The sequence below is a fragment of the Psittacula echo genome (assembly GCF_963264785.1).
Source record: "Psittacula echo genome assembly, chromosome: 5".
In the NCBI taxonomy this organism is placed as follows: domain Eukaryota; kingdom Metazoa; phylum Chordata; class Aves; order Psittaciformes; family Psittacidae; genus Psittacula; species Psittacula echo.
In genome coordinates, this window is record NC_137739.1 from 18,788,506 (window position 1) to 18,806,782 (window position 18,277).

General features: G+C 49.6%; 1 protein-coding gene across 1 annotated transcript; it reads left to right on the forward strand.

The window, feature by feature from the left end:
- Positions 1-1,731: 1,731 nt before the first annotated feature.
- On the forward strand, positions 1,732-13,772 carry ATP6V0C (ATPase H+ transporting V0 subunit c). The gene is made up of 3 exons (XM_080617318.1): positions 1,732-2,196; positions 11,554-11,737; positions 12,933-13,772. The coding sequence occupies exons 1-3, from the start codon at positions 2,121-2,123 to the stop codon at positions 13,135-13,137; spliced, it is 465 nt and encodes a 154-aa protein (XP_080473444.1). The 5' UTR covers positions 1,732-2,120; the 3' UTR covers positions 13,138-13,772.
- Positions 13,773-18,277: the final 4,505 nt, after the last annotated feature.

An 18,277-nucleotide genomic window follows, 5' to 3' on the forward strand; every position in this document is an offset into this window, starting at 1 on the left:
GCGGTGGTGATGGTAGCAGCAGCAGTGCTGGTGGCAGTGATGCTGGTGCTGGTGATGCTGGTGGCAGTGGTGATGGCAGTGGCAGTGGTGGCAGTGATGATGGTGAGTTTAGTCGTGGTGTGCTCCACACGTGGGGCCCACAGCCAGTGCTCACCTCTACCAGGGCACAGGACAGGGCCCTCCTCTGAGGCTCTGACACCCAGCAGTGCCCCACAGCTCTCTCCTCTCCCCCCCCCCCCCCCAACTCTGTGCTCACAGCCAGTCCCTGCCGCAGGCCATATGCTGAATGAAGACCTGTACAGAGCCTGCCCTGAGCCCATCTCCTCCATGGAGCCACCGTGTCCTGGCGCTGGTGCCCAGTGAGTGTCACCACCGCTGCCTGCACAGCACTAGAGCTGCTTGTGCTCCCCTGGCAGGCAGGGAATCTGCCAAGCAGGAGTTAACCCTGTTCTCTCCTTCCCTGCGAGCCTGGACAGGGCTGAGATGCCCAGGAGAGTGGCAACAGTGGGAGGAGGCAGGTGGGAGATCTGATATTTCAGTTAATAAAGATGTCAGAAGACGGGCAGGATTTGTGGCAGCAGCCAAAGCAGGCTCTGACAACTGCCCATGAGCACCCCAAAACCAGAATTAATATGGGTTTGTTCCTAGAGTACCCTGGGTAACTGAAATGGCATCAGTCATCCTTCTAGGATGGGCTGTAGTAGGATCACTGGGATGTTTCAGGCTGGGGTGGGCTCAGAGGAGGGTTGCCTGCATGCTGCCTGCAGCAGGGGGTGGGTGACAGTGCCCATGGTGGGATGACTGTAGTTCAGACCCAGCCCACCCTCCCTCTCGAGCCCAGGGGAAAGACGGGCCAGAAGCACTGGCTAACACCTCGGGGTGCGGGAAACACACTGGGGTGAGGAGTGGGGAGATGGAGAGCACCGGGAGCAGACTCAGAAAGGAGATGGGGTGCAAAGGGTAAAGCCCCCAGAGGTGACCCCACGGAAGCCGGGCCTACGTGCACAGCTACAGCCCTTCGGGTGCCCACGGCATCGGCACAGCACAGGGGACAGGGCACAGGGAATGTGGCATACGGCACATACCAAGGGGTCGTGGCACCTGGGCACAGGACACGACAACGGGACACAGCTCGTGGGAAGGAAGACACACAGTGGGGGGATATGTCAGCAGGGGTGGGGGACACTGCCCGGGACCTGGCCGGGAAGGGTGGCTGGCGGGACTGAACCATCCGAGCGGAGAGGAGGGGAGAGCGAGTGGAGAGGAGCAGACCGGAGGGGGCCGGGGCAGCCAAGGGCCCCTGTCGCGATATGGGGCGCTGAGGAAGGAGAGGGTCCGGCTCGTTCCCGGGGCCGAGGCCCGCCACGGGAGCAGGGATTCGGGCTCATGCCATAGCAGAGTGACCGGACACAGCTTGGGACCAAGCCCGGGAAGGGTGACTTATGGCTCATGGCACCGCAGTGACCGTGCACGGACCAAAACCGGCTCGGAAGCACCCGCTGCCGCGGGGGCAGTACCGCGACATGGATACGCCCCTTATGCTAATGAGCGCTGAATCACGCTCCGCGGGCTGCGGCCGCTTGGCGGGACTGAACCACCCGGGAGGAGAGGAGGGGAGAACGAGTAGAGAGGAGCAGAGCGGAGGGGAGCCGGCTCGGCCAAACGCCCCTGTCGCGACATGGAGCGCTGAGGAAGGAGAGGATCCCGCTCGTTCCCGGGGCCGAGGCCCGCCGCGGGATTTGGGCACGGCGGGAGAGAGAAAAGGAGATGGTGGGGAAGTCCCCCTCAGTCCCTCGCGCGTGGTGGCAGCCGAGGGCTGGACAGGCGGGGGCGGTAGGCGAAGGTCACGTGACGGGCGGGCCGCCGCCATTTTGTCCTGCGGAGGCAGTACTTAGGGCGCAGCGCCCGCGCCACTGCTGCTGTATTGGCACTAAGCTCCAGCCGCTGCCCGCCCCAGCTCCTCCTTCCTTCCCTGCCGCGCACTCCTCGCCTCCGCCATTTCGTGACCGAGCGCTGCCTGCGGAGGACCGGCGCCGCGGCGGAGCCTCCCGCCTTCCCCCCCCTCTTGCGCTCCTGCTCCTAGCGGCGCCTCGCCTTGGTCCAGCCCGGCTCGCGCAGCTATGTCGTCCGGCTCCAGCCCCGAGTACGCTTCCTTCTTCGCCGTGATGGGCGCCTCGGCCGCCATGGTCTTTAGCGGTGAGCACCCGTCCGAGCTCCGGGAAGACGGTGTCGGGATCTGGAGTGGCGTGGTGGGAGCGATGGGGGCTTGTTGGGAGGGACAGCGCTTTTCCCGTCCTCCCCGTTCCCCGGCGGGGCGAGATCCCCGGTGCTGGGCTCGGCGCCCTGGCCTCGGGGGGCGGAGGCGGCCATGGTGATCGCCCCCTCCGGCCCTCCATCCGGGCTACTGCGGCGCGGGTCTGCGCGGGTGACGTCATCGGGGCGCGTACCGCCGGCGGAGCCACCCCCTACCCCCCCACCCCATCCGCCCCGTGACTGCGGCGGCGCCGCCCGAACCGGCCCCGCGCCCCCATTCGTGCCTCCCGCCAGCTGCCCGTGCTCATCGGCCGTACGGGGAGCTGGGGTCCGCCGTGGGACGCAGCGGCGGCAGCTCTGCCGTGGTCGTCCATGGGGGCAGCCGCTGCAGCTTCCCGGGCAGGCAAAGCACGGTCTGGCTCCCGCTGTACAGTCACTTTGTGAAGTATTTCTCGGGTAATGCGAGACTGGTTTCTAATGGGATTGAAACGGGAATGTGCAGGTGTTTTAGGAGTGAAATCGATGTTAGAAGTGTTAATGGCGTTACAATGAACCGGTAGGCTCCTGGCCTTCCCTTTAAAATGGGAGACTTTGAAATGCTGGAAAGGGGAAGCTCCTCTCTAGCGGCCATCGTCTGCATTTGAAGTCACTGAGCTTCAGCGCAGAGCAAACTGGGTCATCCTGCAGTATCCTGCTCACCTTGTTGAGGATCACTTATATGCCGTTTTACACCAGAAAGACAATTATATGGTGCCTTGTCTTCCTCTTGCAGCCTGAGCAAGCCTTCTGCAAAAAAACACTGCTGTTCCTGACTCACTGTGTCCCCATAGGTGCAGAGCTGCTGTTCTGTTTAGGACATAACATGGGAAGGCCTCAGCTAGGTTTTTTCTGCAATGCAAGTCTTGCAGTAACTAGGAATACCAGAACTGGGAATCATGGAATCACAGATGGTTTGGGATGGAAGGGACCTTAAAGCTCATCCAGTTCTAACCCCCTGCCACCTTCTGCTAGGCCAGGTTGCCCCAAGCCCCATCCAGCTTGGAGTTGGTCTGGTTCTCTCTCCTGAAGATTTATCCAGTGTTTCTGTGCATAAGCACACTGACTTGTCTTCATCTGGTATATAATTTGGCTTCCAGTTGAGGATTCAGAGCACTCAAGTGTTGAATTGGCTGTGGCTCAAGTTGCATATGGCTGTTGGTGTGCCTGGAGTCTCATTAGGTTGAAGTAGCCTCTGAGATGGTAGCAAGGCAAGTTTGTGGAAGCTGCTCTTGATTGATTAGTGTGGTAAATTAAATCGTGTAAATGGCTGATTAGACAGTGGATTAAAACTGGTGTTTAGGAGGAAGCAGTCTAGCTCTGCTGGGGCTGGCATCACTCACTGGTTTCACACCAGCTGTGTTCATGGCTTTAATATTTAAAAAGAAAGCATAAAACCAACCCTGACTGGCTGTGTTTAGTCTTGCTGAGGTTCTACCTAGTGGTGGGGTACAAATGTCCTGTGCTGGGGGCAGTTAGTGGCCTGCCATCTCAGAGTTCAAACACTGCACTTGCAGTCCCTTGACAGCTAGGGACTACCCTAAAAACAGGATGGCTGGGATGCTGCAGGAACCAGTACTGGGGCTACAGACCTTCCTGCCTGCATTTTGGCTAAATGAAGATAGTGGAGGACTCGACTAAGGCGTAGTTGCTTTTTGCAAAGAAACAGTCAGCAGATCGCTACCTATTGCAAAATAGGAGTGATTAAGGTCCTAAATATTGAGCTTCCTTCCTGAGGAAGAAGCCACTAGATTCCTTTAGCAAAGCTGAGCTCAGAAGCAAAAGAACATGGCTTCATGGCCTTTCAGATACTGGTTCTGTGATCTGCAACCTTGCTACAGTCACTCAATGAGGGACGCAAACTTGAGTCAGCATTTTAATAGGAGAGTGTTACTTGGCATGGCTCAACTTGAAGCAAGGTGTTTCCTTGGAGCTAGGATGATTTTTAGCATGATAAATGGGTTTGATAGCACAGTACTGTGAGGCTGCAAGTTAAAGGGAAAGGGTTTGGTAACCATCCTGTTGCTGCTGATAAAATGACTGGTCCTTGATGTAGAATCGTAGAATCACAGAACAGTTAGGGTTGGAAAGGACCTTAAGATCATTTAGTTCCAAACCCATGCCATGGGCAGGGACATCTCAGACCAGACCATGTCATCCAAGGCTCTGTCCAGTCTGTGGCGGATGATCTAATACCAGCAGGTTTGAGGCATAAAAATTAGTCTCCTGCTAGGGCCTAAGTGCATCTGATGGGTTCAGTCACTGGACAGCAAGTTATAGATACTGTTGATGCAGAATTATGTCTTAGCTGTGAACATACTGAACTGCTTAAATGAACCAACCTGGGTTTTTAAGGCAATATGGCAGGTGTATCAGTGTAACATAAACTAAAACTTGCAGTGTTATGTGGCTCCCCTAATAGCGGTGTGACACTATGGAGTGTTCTAATGCTAATTTAACATTTTTTTTGTTAAAAAACCCACCCTGATTTAGAATAAGAAGCAAAGTCTGGCCAAGGAGTGCGAAAGTATTTGAAATTGTCCCGGATCAGTTTTAGTGCAGTGATCATGCCTGACTCATGCTGTATCTAAAGATCAGGTTCTGGTGGAGCTTGTAGTTCTGAGTGCTGTTTCTAGTAAACATGTTTAAGTTCGATGCTGTCCAGGCTAGTTTGATGTGAAAACAAGTGACTTTATGCAGTACTGTTTGATGTTTGAACATTAACTGCTGATGGTAAATAGAGAGTGGAACTTGTTCTGGTCAGCTAGTACTGATGACAGCTAGAAGGACTAAAGCAGGCTGCTGTGACTTTGGCTATCTCTGTGTCTGCTTATTTGTTTGCTGATACAGCCTGTTCTGATAGCTAAAGTTCCTTTATTTCCTATGTGTAAAACATGTGGCTGGCTCAGTGTCAAGTGCTGTTGAGTGATCAAATTGTTGCAGCTTTTCCATGTGACTGCAGTGTGCCAAATGGAGAAGTGTGGTGCTGGGCGGAGCTGCCTGACTGCTCTGGTGCAGAGCTGTGCCAGGCAAACCCCACTGTGGCCTATGGTGGGGTGAGGAGTTTACTTAGACCTGTGCTCTGGATGGGCATTCAGTACCTTCTGTACTGTTTCACTGTCAAGCATCTGGAAGACCGCTAATGAAGAGAACTCTAGCCATCAGTGCTGAGGTTAGTCCTCTGTCTTTTTTGGTGCAGATCTAATGAAATAATACTTTTTCTTTTAGACTAGGGCTGCAGATACTGTAGCAGTTGGTTAGCTAATAAGGGACCTCCATGGTGAAACTGCTGGCTCAGAACATGTAGCTTGATGCAGCCAGCAGCCTTGTGCAGTCTGATTCTAGAAGGCATCGTGACTATAAGCAACTTGCAGCCTTAAAGGCAAATGACATGTGCTTCCTGAAATACTGTCTCTTGAGGGATGAGGAGGAGGTAGAGAGGAGAGCTGTGTGTTCTACATCCTTGTGGGATGTAGACCTCGTCTGAAAAAGAGTCTGCAGCTTCCTTAACTGTAACTTGCAAGTGAAAATGAATTGGCAGAATGGTGTAGCTCAAGGTAGTCTTCTGATCCAAATCATTGAGTGCTTCAAAGGCATTGTGGTGTGGGCAGGAAAACTCAGTGGGTCAGATGTTTTTGCTGCCAGACTGTCTACAGTAGAGAGACTAGCTTAAGCATTCATCCTTAACAGGTAAATTAGTGGACAATTCAGACATCTGTTGTAACAGAAGTAAACCAGATGGGCAGTTTTTGTACAGCTCAGTTAAGGGAAGACATCTTAACAAAGGCATCATTTCTACTCTGTAAATGCTAGTTTTGAACATCTGAAAAACCAGATTGAGCCATCAGTATATCAGACATTGGTTAACTTATGCTGCTGTTTGTACTGTGGCTTCCAGGTGTATCCGATGGGACTCTCTCTCACCATGAAGTTGCCATAGACTACAAAGTCTGCAGGTTGTTCCCCTCTGATGGGAACATTCATTGCAGTAGTGGAAATGGATGCCAGCTGCCTCAGGACCTCTTAGTCAACTTACTTTTTCCCCTTCCCAAAACTAGCCTTTTCAATCTGTACAGAATCAGATTGATTTCCAGCAGTGGCTGCAAGCTGAAAAGCTTTCCAGCCTGATCAGGCTGTTGGGTGATGCTTGAAGTGATTGTTTCACAGCAGTGCATGTTTCCACCTGCTTGCTGTCCTCACAAGTAGTGAAGCTTGCTGAACTCTCTTCCTTTGGGCTGTGGGTCAGGCTGGTGTGGCCTCGCAGTGTCTGCTGGATACAGGCGGATGACCTCAGCTTTCCCTCACCTCAGAAATGAGGCAGCTTAGCTGTGAATGCGTGCTGGTGTGTGGTGTAAGCTGCTGCTACACCTACCAGATGAAGAGGGCTCTTGCTAACTGGTGTAACAAACTACTCTGCCAGTCAGGACCTGGAGCTCATGTCCCCTAGCTGGGGTCCACCCAGTCTATGAAAAGGGTCATCTTTAAGATTGCAGGGAGTGTGTATGATGATAAAGGATGAGTAACAAGTGACTAGACTTTGCTGCTTGTGGAAGAGCAAGCCTGTACTCCATGGTGTAAAGTGCAGCCTTGACATACTTTTAAAAATAATTGACTTCATGTGCTATGTTGCACCAGTTGCAGTAGCCCCAGCTGCTTGAACACTTGACTGGTAACTCTTTGGATTGCTGCTGTTGCAGCAGCTTCCTGAAGAGCTGGTAGGCTTTGTTCTCCAGTTCACTGAAATGGAGAGCAGGGCTTGTTTGAACCCCTTACACCCTCATAACATGAGGGAAGAACCAAAAGCATGCTGTCCTGTGGCCTGGCACAGGTGACTTGCTGAAGATTTGCAGCTTCCTGAAAGGCAGCTTATCTACTTTACCTCCTCCAGTTATCATTGTGAGACTTCAGTCACTGTGGTCTGAATTTGCATAGGCTCCAGATATAGTTCCACTAATGTGGCTGTCTCTCTCCTGTGGAGATGCAACTGGGCATAGCAGCAGGGTTCTTCCAAGGCAGCTGTGGCATATCCATTACTGTCATCTGAGGCAGAGCTGTGTTTGGTGGGGTGGGTGAGACCTTAGAACACCAGTGGGGAGCAGCCTGTTTCTTGAAAAATGCTCAGATTTCTGGCATGTCAAAGCAAGGACTGCACTCGACTTGGATATTGCCTCTAACAGTTCTCCAGACAGTTAAGAACAAGGGTGAACAGGTGCTGAGGTGAGTTGATGCCTGCTGTGCAGGGGTCAGTCCATTTGATAATGAATTATTAAATACTCCAGGTGTAAGTACTTATCAAGACTCCCAAGTACTTGCTGTGATGGTAACCCATGGTATCTTAACTGAAACTTTGGCTTGTTACCAGCTCACTTCCTAATGCAGGGAGATTCAGCATATTAGTGCCCTGGAGATCTTTCACCCATTGCAGTGTGAAAACCTGCTCCTCCATGGTGGGACACAGGAGGAATCACTGGCTCTGAATGGACCAAATGCTGTCAGAGTGTGTCTAGCTAGTTCTGAACCTGTGTGTTCCTGGGCTGAGAATGTCTGAATGGATTGCAACTACTGAAACTGCATCTGTGCAAATGTCTCCCTGGCCCTTGATGTGGTCACTGTCTGGAGGTGCACATCTGCCTGCAGAGCTTTGTAGTGTGGATGCAAGGCTTTGGTAACAGCCTCTCTGTACTGGGGAAGTGTCACATGAGGTGACTTGCAGTGAACTTAGCTGCAAGATTAAAGTTCTTGGTGCATGACCTTACTGGGGACTAACTACAGCTGTGAAAGATTGGTCCTAATACTGGCATTTGATATGAACAGTAGACTGCTCAAGTGCTCACTGTGACATTAGATGCTTGGGTCATGGTGGAAAGGGGACATTATAACACTGGGGTGAAAGGAGAACTTCTCAGGCTAGTGAAGAGCAGTAAGACATGCTGCATTGTAAGATGGTGAGATGCAGCTGCAGGCGACCCAGGGTAAGCCTGTTGATCAGGATGCTGATAAAGAGTTCATGGGAGCAGATGTGTCAAGCTCTGGAGCTGCTTGTGTAGCACTTGTGACTGTCAACCAGTGGGAGTGTAGTAGGTCTTCAGTGCCATCTGAAACTGTCTTGTGAAAACTAGCTGCCACAGACTCTATGTAGACTTGATCTGTTCATGTTTCCAGACCAAGTTTGAGGCGTAAGCTCTTCTCTGTTCCTAGAATTGGGACTTAACAATGGGGAATTAACAAAATTGTGAAGATTTGCCCCTCCCAAAAGCTCCCAGGCTGGCTTTCCATAAATGGGGTTACAAAATCTGCTTCTGTAATCCATCAGGGTTAATTGCAACACCTTTAACTGCAGACCAGGAGGAAGTAATGACTGATCTAATTTTAAATAGTGAACTTCCCTCATGAGCCTCTGTTTCTGGAGAGGTTTATGAAAAATGAGAAGTGGATTCTGCTAGATGCTACAGCCAGTCTAGGAGTCCAGATTGCCTGAATCTTGATTCCACTTAATTCCAGTCCTTGGAAGGTGCTTCCTCCAACAGAAAAGGTTCCTAATTCAAGTTCGTGATTTCTTTCTAGGCGTCCTAGGGCTAGACCCTTAAGCAGGACTGTCACTGGTAATTGCTGGCTAAGCCTGTGTGCTGGTTTCCAGGCTCAGCTTGCATTTGCAGGTAAAACCTGTCCTCTGCTCTTGGCTCAGGCTTCCTGCTAAGCTGGATTCTTTTTCTGAATGACGCTGAACAGCCCTTTACGTCTGGCTCAGTGAACAGGGTTCAAGAGCTTCTCTAGAACAGAACCAGTTTGTAGCTGATAATGAGGCTTCCCCTCCAAGCTCTTATAACTAAAACTGAGCTTTGGATAGTGAGTCTTGTGTTAGTGCAGAGGTGTTACCTTTGTTAATCTGCAGTTTCTTGGTGCAAAGCCAGGAGGATTACCCCTGTTCTTGACTGCTCAAAGACAGGCTTTATGTAAATGCTGAGCAGGAAGCATGAAGCCCTTATCCAAAACCTTTTGGATGCCTCCCAGCGACCTTTTGGTCAAGGTGCACCATCATACATCTGGATGCTGCTGTAAGGCAGCCACAGATCTTTGTGGAATAAGCAGCTCTCCCTTGTAGGAACCATAGTTGAGTGGAACAAACTCATAGAGTAGGTCTCTGAGCAGTAAAAATATGTGAAATGCATGTGGTATTAATAATCTCCGGTAGCCTTTTAGAGCAGGCCAAGAGCATTTTCATGCTAAACAGGACTATCAGTATGGTGGTGTCTGAAAAGAAGATGAGCCTTCCCCAGACCTTGCAGTGCTACTGGTCCTGGATGGTGCTGACCTGCATAGTGTCTCCTGGGTGATGGTGGGTGCAGTCCAAAGTTAAGGAGTTCCTTGAGTAATCCAGAACAGGTTGGAAGGAAAGGGGTCTTTTCAAGTACTTCAGAATCAAAGAATGATTTATTTGTGGAAGTTCTTAATACAAAGGTTTCAAGACAGAAGTTACTTTTTGTGGTAGTGCTTTGGGACCTCTGGCAGGTCTTAAGGAGGTACTAAGCCCATGTTCTGCTTTGGAAACAAAGTTTTGGATTCTGTGTTGGTCTTGTCATGCTCAAGTGTTTACACAGGTGATAAGCAAACCTTAGGGGGAGGGTGACTGTGGTCCACTATAACTTATGAGCCATACTCTCTGGTTCCAGTGATGGGGTTAGCAAGTGGTTGGACCTGAATCCTCCACAGGTGAGGCTATGAACATGTGAAGAAGGTGTAGGTTCTCAAAGGAATGAAGTGCAGCAGTAATATGTGAGTGTTGGGTTTGCTTGGCAAGGTTTTGGTAGTGGCAGAGCTACAGGCATGGCTTCTGTGGCAAGCTGCTAGAAGCTTCCACTGTGTCTGATGGAGCCAAAGCTAGCTAGCTCCAAGAGTGCTGGCCAAGGCTGAGCCCATCAGCAGTGGTGGTAGCTTCTCTGGGATAAGGAATTTAAGAAGAGGGGGATGTGCAACAGCAGTTTTGGCCAGAGAGGAGTGAGAAAGAGAGAAATGGCTCTGCAGACACCCAGGACAATCAAGGAAGGGAGGAGGTGCTCTAGGCACCAGGGCAGGGATTCCCCTGCAGCCCATGGAGGTCCCCATGCCAGAGCAGGAGAATGCCCTAGGAGGCTGTGATCCCATAAGAAACCCACACTGGAGCCATCTGTTCCTGAAGGACTGCACCCTGTGGGAGGGACCCAAGCTGGAGTAGTTCATGGAGAACTGCAGCCCATGCAAAGGACTCAGGCTGGAGCAGTTCATGGAGAACTGTCTTCTGTGGAGCAGTGGGGGTTGAAAATTCCTCCCCCTGAGGAGGAAGGAGGAGAAGAAACACTGTGTGATGAACTGACCACAGCCCCCCATTCCCTATCCCCCTGTGTTGCTGGCAGGGAGGAGGTAGAGAAGTTGGGAGTGATGTTAAGCCTGGGAAAGAGGGGTGGGGGGGGAAGATGTTTTAAGAACTAGTTTTATTTCTCATTAGCCTATTTTGATAATAAATTTTCCCTAAGTTGAGTCTTGTTTGTCTCTGGTAGTTGATGAGTGAGCTCTCCCTGTCTTCTCTTGGTCTTTCACATTTTTCTCTCCCCTGTCTTGCTGAGAAGCAACTTTGGGAGGCACATGGTGTCCAGCCAGGGTCAACCCACCCACAGTGAGTTTGTTGCTATCTCTATATGTCTGCTAAACCTGACATTGTGTGTTTAACCCCGGGCTGAAGCATAGGCAGAGAGCTTTGTGGGAGGGGCCCATGAAGGTGACTTGTTAAATATTGGGTGCATCTGAGAACTCAGCCCAAGTGGCTCAAAGTTCAGTGACTGTAAACCTGGCTTTCAGCTGGGTTATGTTCTTCTCTACTGTGTTGCTCTCGGTCCATGAGTAAAGTCTTGGTGGTGTTGGCTCTGTGAGGGCACAAACCCTGAAGAAATGAGTTTGGATTTGGACCATGGGGTTTTGTCTCCCAAAGCAGGGAGTGGAGGTCTGCTGTGGGGTGTACCCTGCTGCAGAGCTGTCTTAGAGAGTGTATCCTCTTAGATACATTCTCTAAGAGTAGTATTTGAACTTCACCTTTTATTGGCCTGGCCTTGCTCTGAGACTCTGGACTCTCACTTCCTCATCCCGTGGGGGAATGTTCCTGGCTGATAACTGAGTCATGTGGCCACACTAGTTTTGCACAATTCCTGCTTGTGCTGACCTGATTGTTGTGATGCTGCAGCCTAATGAGGAACATGATACTTGAGGATGTCTAACACACTTTTTCTCTTCCAGCCTTGGGAGCTGCATATGGGACAGCAAAGAGTGGCACAGGTATCGCAGCCATGTCTGTCATGAGGCCTGAGCTCATCATGAAGTCCATCATCCCTGTAGTCATGGCGGGTATAATAGCAATCTATGGCCTCGTTGTGGCTGTACTCATCGCCAATGCGCTCTCACCTTCCATCACGCTATTCAAGTAAGTTGCTGCATCTTGTCAGTTCTGCTTTGGTGGTTCTGTCAGTAGTTTGATTCTGCTGAATGGGTGGGTTTTGCTCAAGACCTCTGGAAGGGGTCAGTGCTAGATGCTCCTAACCTGGGCTGAGGAATATGGACTCGATATCAGCTGTCCTGCTTGATGCCTTAGCCTCAGTAGTAGTGCTGCAGTGTTAGCTGGCAGATAAGACATCCCATGGCAGGAGACCATGCAGTGCTTTATAGCTTGAAAGAACCTGTGTGGAGGTAGAACTGGGATAGGCTAGACTTGTTTCATGGTGCCAGATTCTAGACCTGGAAAACACAGGTCTTTGCAGGACTGTCTAATCAGACTAAGTAGTTCTCCTGTTGCCTGGGAGATGCAACTGAAGAATTAATATTGCTTGCTACTTTATGTGGTGGTAAGTCAATCCTCAAGCCATACATCAGGCCTCTATACCAACTACAGTCTGAAACTTAATTCTGTCTTGGCTTCTGAGAACAGCTGAAGCTGGCTTGATTGAGATCTCTGAGTAAAACAATGCTTCTGAGGTCTAACTGTAGACATCTGGCTGTGTCACTACATGTTAAGCATGTGGTTGGCCTAATAAGCCATGTTCTAAGAAACAAAGGGCAAGTGCTCCTTTGCAGTTACCAGGTGGCTAGATACTGATAGGGACTGTTCTTCAGGTACTCCTGCCTGGAAAACCAGATCATGCCTGTCTGTGCAGTGCAAGAGCCCTAATGATCACCTGGATGTGCTGTATAATAAGGTTGCTAAAGGTGGGAGACAACCAGCTATTAACAGGCTGCACCACCCTGTAGGACAGGCATTATTGCATATGAAGCCTGCAGCTGACCAAAGTGGCTACAGATGAGCTGGAGGGCCATGAGAGCTGCAGGTGCAGTAGCTGAGCTTAATGTATGAGCCACAGTTGAGTATCAGCTGAAGATTTTGCATAGCTGCCTAGGGTTTCTTAAGCATCAGAGGTAGGAGTCTCTGCTTTGTGAGACATACTATGCTTGCTTCAAGAGTAGGGAACCTCTTTCCTGCAGAAAGAGCTTCTATTTAAATATTAAACCTTAATTCCTTTGGAGAAAGCAAAAAAAAAAAAAAAAAACAAACCAAAGGCTGGTCTGAAGCTAAAGGGTTGGGTGTCCTGTTGCTTACCACTGAAACTCTTCATCTTGTCCCATAGGAGCTTTCTTCAGCTGGGTGCTGGCTTGAGTGTGGGCCTCAGTGGCCTGGCTGCTGGCTTTGCCATTGGCATTGTGGGTGACGCAGGCGTCCGGGGGACAGCACAGCAGCCCAGGTTATTTGTGGGCATGATCCTCATCCTGATCTTCGCTGAAGTCTTGGGGCTCTATGGCCTCATTGTTGCCCTTATCCTCTCCACAAAGTAAACGTTGCAGTATGATGTAAAGAGATGTAACAAATCCACGTTTCAAACAAAAAGCTCCAGAATGAAAATGGTCTCTCCAATGTGTACAGTTGTCCCAATTTGGTAGTTGATCTCTTGTAAATGCGCAATGTATGTTAGTGACTTGTCTGTCCTGTGTGTACTTTAATATTAAATTGGATGGGCTGCTCCAAGCCTGCTGTGTGGCTTGGAGTGGCCTGTGTGCAATTTTTCCACCCACTGCTGTTAGTACTTTATGTATAAATATGAACTAGAAATGTAATTTTTTTTCTCTTCACTGGATCTTTATTTATAAAAGACTTGACATGTTCATACATCTATGGAGCAAGTATTTTCAATTTCCCATGCTATATATATTAATCTTATATATAGGTAGATTACACTGTGGGGTCAATTGTAAGTGCAGAGAATTCCTTTGGATGTAACTTTTGATTCTAAAGATTGCTGTAGTGTCCTGGTATCGAAGTATGAGAATCTCGTGTTTTATTACAGCAATTGTCCGAAACACTCCCGTGTTTCAGTAGTAACTGCGTATGCTCCGGCATCAGAGTTGTGCACCCAGTGTTGGGTTACAAACTTAAACCATGTTTCCAAATAAAACTTCCTCACTACACTGCTGTAATTAGTCCTGCCTCTGATTTTTGGGGTTTTTTTCTGCTGCTATAGGAAGAGGAGGGAAGGGCTCCCTTAGGGGGAGGCAAGTTCTTGAGGTGACTGAGCACCAGCAGAAGTGATGCTTTCATTGCTGCTAACCTAGCCCCTCTTTCTCTGCTGTTCCCAACTGCTGCCCATGGGCAGTGCTGTGGGAAGCAGGAATGCCAGGCTGCTCAGGGACTGGGCTCACTGTGATTAAGTGGTGAGTTGTGGTAATGCCCTGTTAATGGGTTTTGCAGCATGGCCTGAGCAGACTGGTGCAGGCTTCAGCAAGTGACAAGAAACAGGAGCTGCTGAAGAGCCATCAGGCACTTGTCCTTATGATGGCTCTGCAGAAAATTGGCTTGCTGGAAAGCTGCTCTGTTGACAGCAACTGCTTCTGAAGTATCACAGTATGCTAGAGATTGGAAGGGACCTCAAAAGATCATCTAGTCCAATCCCCCTGCCGGAGCAGGAACACCTAGATGAGGTTACACAGGAATGTGTCCAGGTGGGTTTTGAATGTCTCCAGAGAAGGAGACTCCACAACCCCCCTGGGCAGCCTGTTCCAGTGTTCCGTCACCCTCACTGAGAAGAAGTTTCTTCTCAAGTTTAAGTGGAACCTCTTGTGTTCCAGTTTGTACCCATTACCCCTTGTCCTATCATTGTTTGCCACTGAGAAGAGCCTGGCTCCATCCTCGTGACACTCCCCCTTTATATATTTATATACACTAATAAGGTCACCCCTCAGTCTCCTCCAAACTATAGAGACCCAGCTCCCTCAGCCTTTCCTCATAAGGGAGATGCTCCACTACCTTAATCACCTTTGTTGCCCTGCGCTGGACTCTCTCCAGCAGGTCCCTGTCCTTCTTGAACTGAGGGGCCCAGAACTGGACACAATATTCCAGATGCGGTCTCACCAGGGCAGAGTAGAGGGGAAGGAGGACCTCTCTCGACCTACTGACCACCCCCCTTCTAATACACCCCAGGATGCCATTGGCCTTCTTGGCCACAAGGGCACAGTGTTGGCTCATGGTCATCCTGCCATCCACTAGGACCCCCAGGCCCCTCTCCCCTACACTACTCTCTAACAGGTCGTTCCCCAACCTGTACTGGAACCTGGGGTTGTTCCTGCCCAGATGCAGGACTCTACACTTTCCCTTGTTATATTTCATCAAGTTACTCCCTGCCCAACTCTCCAGCCTGTCCAGGTCTCGCTGGATGGCAGCACAGCCTTCTGGCGTGTCAGCCACTCCTCCCAGCTTAGTATCATCAGCAAACTTGCTGACAGTACACTCAATTCCCTCATCTAAATCATTGATGAATATATTAAATAATACTGGTCCCAGTACTGACCCTTGAGGCACTCCACTAGATACAGGCCTCCAACTAGACTCCGCCCCATAGACTACAACTCTCTGGCTTCTCTCCTTCAGCCAGTTCGCAGTCCATCTCACTACCTGATCATCCAGACCACACTTCCTCAGTTTAGCTATGAGGATGCTGTGGGAGACTGTGTCAAATGCTTTGCTGAAGTCAAGGTTGACCACATCCACCGCTCTGCCATCATCCATCCACCGTGTTATTTCCTCATAAAAGGCTAGGAGGTTGGTCAAGCATGACTTCCCCTTGGTGAAGCCATGTTGACTGCCCCTCATAACCCTCTTATCCTTGATATGCCTTAAGATGGCACCAAGGATAAGGTGTTCCATCACTTTCCCAGGGATGGAAAGTACCTGAGCAATACACTCACCAACAAAATGGGTGCATTCAAGAACTCCTATTTTTAACTTGTAAATCAGGAGCATTTGAGCTGGTTTCTTTAGCAGCTAGTGAATGCTGTGGCAACCTCCCCTTGTCCTAAGATCCATGAATGGTGCAAAGCAATGCTGCGAAGCAATGCAATGCTGAAGCTCGTGGAGGAAGAACACTAGACCTTGTTGCAATAAGCCTGGCTTTGGGGTGGGCTGTACTGCTGGTTTTGTGTTCTGAAGGGGCTTTTCCTGGCAGTCAACAGTGGTGGTGCCTGGGCTGTGTAGAGGTGTAAGCTAATTTAAGGAAAATTCCAGGTATCTGCTGAAGCCTTGCCTGGGGAATGGGGGGAGGGGGTGTAAATTCCTGATCTGAATTGTCTTGATCATTCTAATTCAGAAGCTGAGTCTGCTACTTTTGCCAAAGAAAAGGTTTTACCCAAGGATTATAAACATTTCTGAAAACTACAACATAATTCAGCACTGATTGCAGTGAGTGCTTTTTCAGGGCTGCTGTGTAGAGCTGATGGAGCTTGCAGCTGGGAGGGTCTGAATCGGAATGTGCCACAGACGTCCTGCAGTTGTGGTGAGAGGAGTTGTATGGTGTTTGTATAGCAGGACAGGAGAAGATCCTGGCTGAGGCTGCAAATATCTTTAAGGTCTGGCTGTACCTTCTTTAAAAGGGGAGCCTGCTGCCAGCCTTGTTTCTTGCCAATTTACAAGAATGTGAGCAAATTACATTCAAGAGAGCAACTAAATCCTGGTGGTAGCTCTCATCTGTAAGGGAAATAAGCAACCTGTCTATAGGAACTCTTTATTTCCCATTGCTGCTTGGTGACACTTGCAGAAGGCTGTTAGGAGGCTCAGGATGGATACGGACACTGATGTAACCAAATGCAGGCAAGAGGCAAGATCCCACTGATTTTGGTTCATGCCTTGGAGCATCAAGCCTTTACTGATGCATAAACCCATGCAAGTCAGCATGAGCAGAAGCTGGGGTTAGTGTGCATAGGTGGAGGATTGCTTTCTCCTGAGTGTGCATACACTGAGAGCAAAGTGAACAGTTTTAGTGTCGCCTAAGCCAAGCATTTTTATGGACAGTAACGTTCCAGTTCCTAACTGATGACTCCCAGGTGAAAACTTGCATTTCAAGTCCTTCACTGATGCTGTTGTATCAGCAGATTTCTCAAGTATTCAGGCCACTAAGAAAATTGGAGACCTTTTGGTCCCTTTCCTTAGGCAGGAGCACACTAGATTTGAGCCCAGGTCCATCTGGCAGGGATTGACCTGTGATTTGGTTGGAAAGAAGGGAAAAGGCAGCCTGCAATGAGAGACTCCTAGTGCCTGATTAAAAGAGGTGGTGTCTGCTGGCACGTAAATAGTGCTCTGTAATGTGGCAGATTGTGCCTGTGAGTGTGCATTGCATAGTGAGTCAGCCCTGCGGAGGGAAGGGATCAGCTCTGCAGCAGCAGCTCCATGTCCATTAGCCAGTGGTTCAGGCTCAGTAAGGCTAAGGGACGCTGCTGCCAGATGCTGCCTGCATGGACCCTGCCTTCATAGAGCTGCTGACTTTTCTCTTTTTTAACTCTGTTACTGGTTTGCTGTCAGTTGGGTTTTTTTTCCTCCCGAAGGCTGCAGACTTTTCCTTTTTCACTGCTCTGGTGGAGAAGCGTTTTTAAGCAATAGAATTTTATGTATGATTGCTCAGGGATTGTCTTTCCTTGGGAGGCCCTGTTTAAGAGAAGTTTAGTAACCTGGAAAAGGAAGCAAGCTTTGAGGAAATAAAAACCTCCGTAGGAGAAACTAATCTCAGAAACTAATGTGCTGTTATAAACTACAACAAGGTAACAGCAAATCTAATGGAAAGAACCCTCAACAAACCTTGCTTCCTTTTCAGTCTAACCATGGGGATATTGATTTCATGGGTTTGTGCTGTTTCCGTCCAGCCTGACTGTAGAAACCATCACTGTTCTCAGGTGGGAATTACCTCTGATGCACAGGAGTTGCCACCTTTGCTCTTCATGTATCTTTCTCCTATACAAGTATTAACCATTTTTTTCTCTTGACATAATTAAATCAAACCCAGATAAAGTCTTCCCAGTGCCACTTACCCTGGAGTGGGAATTTTCTGTTTCAGGATCCAAGGATTGTGTCCTGAAAAGCATCTCCATTTTTGTTCCTATTGCTAATGAAGGCAGTTCCTTTTCTCTGCAAGCCATGCTTTATTTAGCTTCTGAGACAGTCACAGCTTTGCCACTTGTATAACTGAGTTTCTGTGGAGCTAATTTTGTATCACAGCACCAAAGCATACAGGAAACTTCCTCCCCAACCTCACATTGTATGAGGCCTGAAGCCTTCCTGGGGGCCGCACTTGAGGCTCCTGAGTGCCTCCCACAAGGTATCTACAGCCTCTGACAGATCACACTGCTCCACTGGGAGCAGGAGAGCAGGACAAGGTGCCTGGAGAATCAATGGCTCACGTTTGCTGTCTTCTTTTTGCTGACAGGACAGGGCTTCCTTTTGCACTCAGCACAGGCTCAAGACTGGGCTTTGGGGTTTACCAAGGGGATCCATGTGGCTGTTTCAGTCCCAGGCCCTTTTCTGGCACCTTGAACTGTCCTGTCCATGCTATTCAATCTTCACTTTCCTTCTTTGCCTTTGGGAGAGGGAAAAGGGGTGACTCCAGGAAGCAGAGAGCAAATATTGCCACCTACACCTGATGCCTTTGCCTACCTGAGG